This window comes from Exserohilum turcica (assembly GCF_000359705.1).
Source record: "Exserohilum turcica Et28A unplaced genomic scaffold SETTUscaffold_2, whole genome shotgun sequence".
NCBI lineage: Eukaryota > Fungi > Ascomycota > Dothideomycetes > Pleosporales > Pleosporaceae > Exserohilum > Exserohilum turcicum.
In genome coordinates this window covers 1,054,886-1,064,299 of record NW_007360025.1, presented here as the reverse complement: position 1 = coordinate 1,064,299, position 9,414 = coordinate 1,054,886, and the positions used below count along the sequence as shown (strand labels likewise).

The 9,414-nt window shown below is 55.5% G+C and overlaps 3 protein-coding genes across 3 annotated transcripts; 1 reads left to right on the top strand and 2 right to left on the bottom strand.

Annotated features, from left to right (window-relative positions):
* Nucleotides 1-1,491: 1,491 nt before the first annotated feature.
* SETTUDRAFT_19299 (uncharacterized protein) lies at nt 1,492-3,582 on the bottom strand (the record flags this gene model as incomplete). Its single annotated transcript, XM_008026703.1, has 2 exons — nt 1,492-3,203; nt 3,249-3,582. The coding sequence occupies 2 exons, from the start codon at nt 3,580-3,582 to the stop codon at nt 1,492-1,494; spliced, it is 2,046 nt and encodes a 681-aa protein (XP_008024894.1).
* Nucleotides 3,583-4,159: 577 nt separating this feature from the next.
* On the bottom strand, nt 4,160-7,797 carry SETTUDRAFT_19298 (uncharacterized protein; the record flags this gene model as incomplete). The annotated part of the gene is made up of 3 exons (XM_008026702.1): nt 4,160-4,227; nt 6,323-7,539; nt 7,658-7,797. The coding sequence occupies 3 exons, from the start codon at nt 7,795-7,797 to the stop codon at nt 4,160-4,162; spliced, it is 1,425 nt and encodes a 474-aa protein (XP_008024893.1).
* A 42-nt stretch (nt 7,798-7,839) lies between these two features.
* Nucleotides 7,840-9,114, top strand: SETTUDRAFT_19297 (uncharacterized protein; the record flags this gene model as incomplete). Its single annotated transcript, XM_008026701.1, has 1 exon — nt 7,840-9,114. One exon carries the CDS (start codon nt 7,840-7,842, stop codon nt 9,112-9,114), a length of 1,275 nt encoding a protein of 424 aa, XP_008024892.1.
* Nucleotides 9,115-9,414: the final 300 nt, after the last annotated feature.

Sequence of the window (9,414 nt, the reverse complement as noted above, 5' to 3'; positions counted from 1 at the left end):
TCCAAGACATGGTAGGACTTCCTAGACAGGTCCCAGGCGACTAAATCGCCTACTGTCTCTCACGGCTGAACTTCCTGCGAAGCTCTGCCCTAGGTGTACTGTCTTGCGACGGTCTACCTTCTCGCTGCACTAAAGGCCTTTCGTACCTATTGCAGCACTAACTCTGTGTTACTAGTTCGCACTAACAACACGCTCTAAAACTTAGTTAGAAGACAGTCTACCTAAGGCTTATGTCTAATTGGGATCGAATACAAAATGTAAGGGGCTGCGCTCTAGGGAGCAATCGCGAGGTATACAAGAGGTTGTATTCGATAGAGAGCTATAGAGTCTACTTGCGTGGTGTTTATTTACTTGTCAGAGAAAGGTTGCACCAAGTGTCTGAGCGCGTCGTCTGGGCGCCGCTCAGGCCTCGCACAGATGCCGGGTTGCAGAGTAAGACCTGGCGTCTGCTGCTTGACCGAGATTCCATCGAGGAGCTATCCAAAGGGCGTTCAGCCCGTTACACTACTTATATAATGAGACATAGAACATATTAGTAGTAGTAGTAGTAGTAGTAGTAGTAGTAGAGATAAGTAGGTAGAATAGTAATATTATAATTATACTTATAACCAAGTTAATAAAGTAATTATGTGTAACGGGCTGAACGCCCTTCGCCTCCCATACTCGTTTACGACCTCGTTTACTCCACCTACCCGGCCCGATTGTTACCCTAGCAACCAGCATTGTATATAGATAGCTACGTAGTCGAGAGCTTAGCTCTCTATCGAATACAATCTTGTTACCTTGGCCTGTCCGATCGTGCTCCCGAGCTTAAGACTACCCTCCGGGGTCGAGCCCCTTACATTATGTACAACTATACTATAATAAGCTTAATTAGCTACCTAATTATTAACAACTAGTTACGTGACTGTAGCCTTAATAGGGTTGAGATATAACGTCCTTTGTTCTTTCCTCAAACTAGTTACCTGTAATCAGTTTGATCCTTCCGCTATCTAGTAGTCACTAGTAGTAACCAATACATCTTGTTACACTATGCGTCTTACCATGTAGGGATAGAGGTTAGTAAATCTGCGGGTATAGCGAGTAAAATCAGTCTAAGATATAAGGACTATCAAGGTAGATTAAGACACCTTTGGCAATGTGGTAATACACACCATTGTCAGGGAGGGTTTTCCAAGCAGAGTATGCATTATGAAATCAGTATTCTATTCGCAATAGACAGGGGGACGAGACTAATCTTCCAAATCAAACAGTGTCACATTGTTTCAAACACTTGACTCGGTGCTCTATGTACGAAGATGCGAATGTCTCACTGAGAAGCAAAGATAGCGCCGAGCATTGAGGATAAGAAACGAAGTATCATGGTAAAGACTAAAACCCCCCTTTGTCAAAAGAGAGACAAGCAAACTCATCATTCAAAAGCTACATACACCATCCCAGCACAGTGCAAACAGACCGAGTTCGTCAAAGGAACCAGACTATGTAATGTAATCACACCTTCTCCTTCTCATCACCCACAACATGCACTTCAACGGGCTCGACGGTAATCTCATCGCTCGATAGGGTGCGCACCCTCCTAAACACGGCTTCCTCGAGTGAATCATAGACAAGTGTGGCTTTCCTGTCACCACCACTGCTGCCGTCATTAGCGTCGCGCAAGGGCCATCCGAAGCGGCCAAAGCGCTCGCGCACACGCCCGTTCAAACCTACAAGCCTTAGCTGGGTGTTTTTGCCGCCGTAGGCTTCAATGTCTGCTTTGAGGTCTTTGAGCGCTGTAAGGCCCGTGGTGTCGATGTTGTGCATGGCGTGCATGTCGAGGACGACGTTGCGGATCTGCACGGGCTCATCCAGAATGTCTGCTTTGGAGCGCAGACGCGCAGCTCGGTCTTTGCCAGCAACGCTCCAGTTGCGGTTTGCGTGGGCGGCCTCGAGCGTAGCCACATCACCAGAGTTGTAGGTTTGGACGTCGTCAAGACACTGGTTCTTGATGTGGTATGCGTTGTAGAACAGCATCGACTGGTTGATGCTGAAGACTTGGGTGTCGAGGGGCACAGCATGTGCACCGGCAGGCCGGTGGTTTGACTCGACCTCGACGGTTCTGATGCGCCGGATGCGATGGAAGGCCATGAAGAGGAGGTGGTAGACAATGTTGAAGCCAACCGCCGTGCCGATGCCGACTTCAGACGACACGAACAGCGTGAGCCAGAAAGCGAGCATGGACGTGGTAAAGTCAACTAGCGAGGTGCGCCAATAGCCGTAGAAGACTCGGATAGGCACGACAATGTGCCAAACTGCAGTGACGATGATGGCAGCGAGAGTGGCTTTGGGAATCCAGTACAGTGCTGGTGAAAGCTTGAAGATACTCAAGATGACCACACCACCAGCGACTAGGCCGTAGGTGGGTGACTTGACACCAGACTCTGAGTTGACTGCTGTGCGAGACATTGCGCCACTAACCGACATGGATGAGAAGAAAGCATTGAAGAAGTTGGTGAAGCCGAGGTAGACGAGCTCTTGTGCAGCATCCGTCACATAGCCGTTCTTTCGACCAAATGCCTTGGCAATGGCAAGATGCTCCAGCGCAGCAGCGATGAAGGGTGCAATAGACCGAGCAAAGACTTTGCTGATGAGTGCCGAGTCAGGCATGCGGGGCTTCGCGATGCCGTCAGACTGAACCTTGCTGAGTGCCCAGACAGGATCGTCATTCTCCAGATCAATGTCCTTGTTGACGGCGTATGAGATGCCGGCGAAGAGAACGAGGACAATGGCACTGCGACCAAGCGCTAGTAGCCAGATGGCCTTGTTCTTCTTTCCCCAGCGCTGACCCATCTTCTGCATGAGGTAGAGCAGCAACAGACCTCCCAGACCAACTCCACAAGTGGGGCCGTCGTATTGTGGTATTTTGGCAAAGAGGTCATGGATGATGTTGGCTGTGCCAGAGCCTACTTTGATTCCAAACAGCGACGGAATCTGGCCAAGCATGATGACAATGGCTGCCGCCGAGATGAAGCCGCTGAGGACAGGCACAGAGATGAACTCTAGCAGGAAGCCCAGCTTGAGCAAACCGAGCGCCATGGAGTATATGCCAACAGACATGGCGACGGCGGACGCAATTGCCTGAGGTGTGTATCCGTCTTGAACGGTATCCGCGATGATCTCGGCTGTCAACAGACCCATGAGCGACGTCGGACCGGTCGAAAGGTCTATGATGGGTTAGAAAAAACACTTGTAGAGGGAGATTGTCCTACCTTTCGAGGTTCCCATGACCAGGTAGAGAAAGTTGGGTAGCCAACTAGACATGAGGCCAAACTCCCCAGGGATGGTGGCAATCTTTGCGTATGCCAGTGACTGAGGAATCAGCAGTACGCCGACAGTGATTCCGGCCAGCGTATCGTTCAGAAGCCATCTTGGATTGTACTTTGGAAGCCATTGAATAATTGGGGCTTTTTCAAGGAGGTACTGTCCCGCAACTGAAGGAGCAGCACGGATAGCCTTTTCACCATAACGCACTGTGCGTTGAAGGGTGGTGTCTGTGGCTATGGCCTCACGGCTCTGCCGGGCTTTCTTTCCAAAGTACTCCATAATTCCAGATTGAGGAGAGAAGAGCAACACAGAATTGAAGAAGAGGACAGCTATCGAAGCTGAGGCAGTCTACAAGAACACGGCACCATACATGCAGAAGATAGATATACTGCCTTGAATATCAGGCCGCGGGGTTGCCAAGTGGGCAGGAGCCTCATGCAGATAAAGCTGGGTCTAGGATGCTGCCTGTAGGTTACTACCCACAGAATCACAAGCCAGTACACCCATTCTAGAGCTTACTCGCATGCGAGCATGGCAGCATTGTCTATACAAGTTGCCACATCCATGACCTGCCAATCAAGCTGGCTTGCGATCCGTGTGCCGTTTTTAGGATATCCAATGGGGCAGGGAACTGCAGCTGCGTATATGATAGCCGGTCTGGCGGAGGACCTTCCAACTTGAGACAATAGATTCTCTGCCGCAGTGAGTGGAGACTTTTGCATGGTATACGTTTGAGGGCGCCTCAACGAGGCCAGCGCAAGAGGCCGAGAAGTGATTACGATTCTTGGCACGACCAGGGCATCAGCGGAGGATCATGGCGCTTGCGTGGCTGCAGTCATTCCTAAGCAATCTTGACCTAAGATTGGGCTGCATGCAGCGTTTCATCGCAGGTTTTACGACTCAGCAAGTCGGCAGTTGGGGCGCCTATTAACTGTCAGTGATGAATGTTGACTCCTGTGCTGCAAGCGCTCTTTTGTTTGAGGCCCCAGAATCAGCCCAGAACCACCCCATCGAACAGCGAGATCTTGGAGGAAGGGGCCCTACCCCGCAGCAGACAACAGTGCTGAACTAGTGTCCGTCAGCCACCCGGCTGCTACCCTGTTGAAGCTGGAGACTAGCACCTTGAATTAAGCTTTGGGTAAGCTCCACGAATGGGGGGCCAAGCATCCTTGTCGACTATCTCCCGGGGGGGGAGCGTGCGCCGTGGCATGCAGCGGGGTATCGCAACCGAAACGAAACCGCCAAGAAACATGATGGTGCAAACAACTCGAGCGGAAAAGATCGGCCTTGATGGCGCATCCTCCTGACCGGACTGGCTACCGATGTCGTGAGGCTCGCACATGTCGAATATTGTTGAGGACTGCCTTTTGTGGAGATGAATCCAACCTGGATGCTGTTGCGCATGCGAGCAGGCAAAGGATTCCAAGAATTTGAACATGAACACCACCATCTTCGAAACAATGCCGTGTGACCAACGCCACAGCAGCCTGCTTCGGTAGTGCGGATTACAGATCGGGTGCCGCGCCCATGGCTTGGGCACGAGCGAGACCAATGAAAATGCGGCCGCGAGCCAAGAACAGCCCAAGAAGTTGGTCGTCACCACATTCCGCTGGAGTGGCTCAATACTCGGAAGACTGACTTGTCCATTGAGAAGCTGTGAAGGAAGTACGTCGGATGGTAGCCTGAGTTTGCAGTGTTCATGTTATTTCCGCAGAATCTTGGAAGATTGCCAACGGCAGTCGACGCATGCACGGACATGCCGAGCGGAATGCATATATGCGCTGTGACTAGGAAGCAGTCGACCAATGGCTACGTCGGTCAGGTTCTATCAGACGTCTTTCGCTTAGCTATTTGGGAAGGTAGCCATTTGGATAAGGCAGTGTATCCACTTGTATGATGGCGTGCAGCGTGGGACAAGATGGTAATGGTGGCGGCATGTATGGCAATTTCGTCAGACACTTGCTATGTAAGTATGGTGTTTAGTCGTAGGATTCGGTTTTCGTCGAATGTACATCATCCGTGTACTCGATGCGTGCGCAGACGCGCCCCCGCCATGGCAATACGGCTGCCAAGGGCGGTGGTACGTTCCCCGCATTCTTCGTTGTAGTCCTGACGCCACAATGAGCGTCTGGAATGTCTGAGGCGGAAAAGCGGCAGAAGTGAGTAGCTGTGGCTGGGTCACGACACACGAGTACCTGGTCAGTGAAAGCTTGGAGTATGTGGCTAGCGCAGATGCAGTGAGATAGGATGCTTGGCGCATGTGAATGCCCAGAGCACGAGAGAACGTGGGTTGGGGATCGAGTTTTGTTGTGTGCATTCTTCGCATGTATCACGGGGAACCTGGCATTTGCTAGTTAGTCCCTCCAATGGCGGCGCTGCGTCGGAAAATCGGGGAAAGGCGAGGTGAAGTGCCAGTACATGTACAGCGCGGCGTCCACGGTGAAGCAGGTCTTGGACACCACCACTTGGGCGCGGCAGGTAGTGATTGGTGACGGAGAAGCAGGTCGCTTAGCGAAGAAGAGGGGTGGGTTGTCGGCACCTGGAGACTGGAGGTGATGATGTCATGTCGTTGAGGGTTGTCGATCGGACCTGGCAAGGCACGCGGTGGACGAAGGCCAGACGGTGTAGGTGTACATGTACATGGGGAGGGGCGGCGTGACAGGAGTGGTGGTGGTGAGGAGCCAGGCACGGGCTGCAGGAGGCCCCTCGCCGTGCTGTTGTGTCATGTCCGGCAAGCGCGACCGGCAAGCTTGTACACACCACCGGGGCGGCGGAGCTCCAGGCGGGCCATTTCGCAGCAACGACGGCGAGAGATGCAGGACAGGCGGCGCGACGATGAGGATGCGAAGGGAGATGCGAAGGGAGAGGCGAAGAGACGGCGGGCGAGGCTGAGGGCGGCGGGGGGGCAGGTGAAGGAGGCGAGCACGAGCGCCGGAGACAACGAGGGCAAAGTCCGGGGCGCGGCTAACGCCAAGGCGAAATTTATTATCGATAGGCGCGGGCGCAAAAGACCACGAACAGGCCGCATCGCCTCCTGCAGCAAGAGACGAGAGAAAGAGAGAGCGAGCGCGCGCGCGCGAGACAATGGCGCGCAAGAAGAAGAGCGAGAGCGCACCGCCCGCGGGCGACGCAGGGCCAGCGGCGAGGAAGAAGGCGGCGGCGGCGGCGGCCCCCGAGGCCTCGACGTCTGCGCTCATCATCTGCCGCAACAAGTGAGTCTTGTCGGGAAAGGGGGGCGCAATGCTGCGGGCTTCGAGGCGGACATGGCTGGCGTGGGCTTCGTGCGGCGTCATCGGTTCGGGCTCTTTTCCCTCGGCCACCATGGCCGCCCGCCGCGCCTTTGCCTGCTGGGCGTCGCCGAGGCCGTCGAGGGCGGAGTGCACGTGACTGCATGCGATGGTGAAGTAGACGCCGGCGCGGTGGAACAGCAGCTGCGACTCGAGCGAGCTGGGCTGGTCGTCGTCGGCAATCCTGACCTGCTGCCGCCAGTCGCGGGCACAGTGGTCCTGCAGCGTCTTGGCCAGCACGAGCTGGTCGCGGGCGGCGCGGTGCTGGGCCACGGTGTAGCGGGCGGCGCTCAGGGCCTCGCTCAGGTCCTTGGCCGAGTTGACATAGTCGTCCTTGAAGATGCGCGTCAGGGCGCGCGTGCGCAGCGGGCTGCCGTCGTGGGGACGCTCGGCAATGATGTCGTTGAGCGTGTCGAGCGGCGTGCACTGGGCCATCATGCGGCTGGGAATCTTCTCGTGGAAGAAGTGGACGTACTTGGCGTCGACGTTGGAGGGCTCGCGCTGCAGCACCAGATGGGCCACGTCCTCGAGCGTGCTCGCGCTCTGCATCGTGGCCACGCTGGCGGCAATCTCGTCGAGATGGTAGGCCTGGCTCAGCTTGCTCGTCGCCAGCTCGCGCATGCGGTGCTTGCGCTCTCTGCTCAGCTTGGACGTGCCGCCGCCGCCGCCGCCGCCATAGCCTATGCCCAGCGCAGCGGCACTGCCCAGCATGCTGTTGGCGCCATGCAGGCTGTTGCTCAGGGCGGCCGACGTCAGGCCCGAGGTGGCGCGCACGGCGAGCGTCGTGGCCTCGTCGACGGCCTTGCGGATCTTGACCAGGTCATAGAAGACGGCCGGGTCAATGGGGTGCGGGCGTGGCGACAGGTAGTTGCTGTGGGCGAGCGACTCGAGCACCTCTGGCGGCAGCTGGAGCCAGGGCCCATGGAACGACGAGATGTAGCGCCAATGCCTGTAGATGCTCTATTAGGGCTTGCTCTCGACACGCGGGGACGCCAACGGCCAGAGACAGGGACAGACGGGAGGAGACAGGGCAGGACAGGGCAAGACAGGACAAGACAGGACAAGACACGGCCACGAGCAGGTCCGCCAGAACGCCAAGCGCGCCCTCCGCGACTACCTCGCCTTCCTCTCGCACTTTGACTACACGCCCGGCATATCTGCCGAGCTGGCTGGAGAGTTCCTGCGCACCCTCGACAGCTCCGCACATGGCGCCGCCAGTCGCTACGCAAACGACACCATCAAGCCCAACATGAACCGCCTCCTCGAACAGACCAACGGCGCTGCCTCGCCCATATCCGAGGCCCTGGTCCCCCATCGCCCTCCCCCAAAGCCAGAGCACGACCGCGCATCGTGGCCCAAACTGCCCCCGCCAGAAATCTTCAAAGTCTCCCAGCTCTTTGATGCCTCGCCCCCGGCCTCACTGCCCCCCTATCCACCACCCACGCCGCCAACACCAGCAGAGTCGGCTGCTTCGGCCGCCGCCGCCGCCTTTGCCGACAGCCATGAAAGCATCACCTACCACCCTCTCATCACAGACGCCCTGCACTCGCTCCTCCTCTGCCACGCCCTCATCCAAACCCCACCAAAAGAGCATCTCCGACACGCCCACAATGCCGCCCGCCTCGCCCGTGTCTGCGACGGATACCCAATCTTCCTCGCTGCACGCTCGCCCGCCCGCGCAGACTGGATCGAAGTGCTGCGCCGCGCCGGAAACTGGATCGGTCTATCTACCTCGTGGGAAAATCTATGTCGACCAGCTCCGCTACCAGGCCACTCCAACACCACTACCCCCACCACCAATAGCAACAACCACAGCAACAGCAATGGCACCCACAAAAACGGCACTACAACCGACGTGCTAGGCAAAAACGGCGTGAGCACGCCACAACCCCAGACAGAAACGCCGTCGCAGCGGCGCGAACGCCAAAAACACGAAGCCATTCTCGAAGCCCTCGCCGACGAGCGCGTCGTAGACGAAGAGTCGTTCCAGCGCGCTGTGCGTGCCCGCGAGCGCCGAAACAGAGAAGACGACGAACTGGAGAAGAAACGCCAACAGCATCAACAACAACAACAACAGCAACAGCAACAGCAACAGCATACCTACGACTCCAGCACCACAGTCGATGAAAACGGGACCTCTACCCCTTCTTCCACCCCACCACCACCGCAACCCCAGCTAAAGCGCTGGGCCCAAGATGACGGCAGAGAATACCCCATTTCGACGGAGCGCGCAGAAGCAATCAGCCGCTGGGTGCGCGACGCCCCGCCCGTCAGCGAAGCCAGCACCTCTTCTTCTACCGGCGCACTCAAGAAGAAGAGGACAAAAACCAAGGGCAGGAAAACAACTGGTTTCAACCCTTCTTCTACTTCTGCTTCTGCTACTACTACTACTACTACTACTACTACTACTACTACTACTACTACTATTACTACTACTACTACGACTGTGAATTCAGGACTCCAGGAGAATCTCGAGGCGTTGAGTTTTGGCGTCCACGAGGAAGAGGAGGAGGTGGATGATTGAGTACGAGTACCTGGATAAATAGTATGCATTATGCATTATGCATTATGCATTATGCATGTGTATGTATGTATGTATGTATGTATGTATGTAGTAGATAGTTAGTGTATAGCGTGATGTATACATTCACTCCTCGCACTCTGCATCCGCACAAGTATTTTCTGCGTCTTTCTTTGTTTTTTTTGTCTCTGTGTCTGTCCATGTCTATGTCGGCTTCTGTTTCTGTTCCTCATGTGCCGAATCAGTGACGTGCGGGCGTGTTTTTGCGTTCTGGGCTAGTTGGCGTTGCACGGCTCTTGGGAT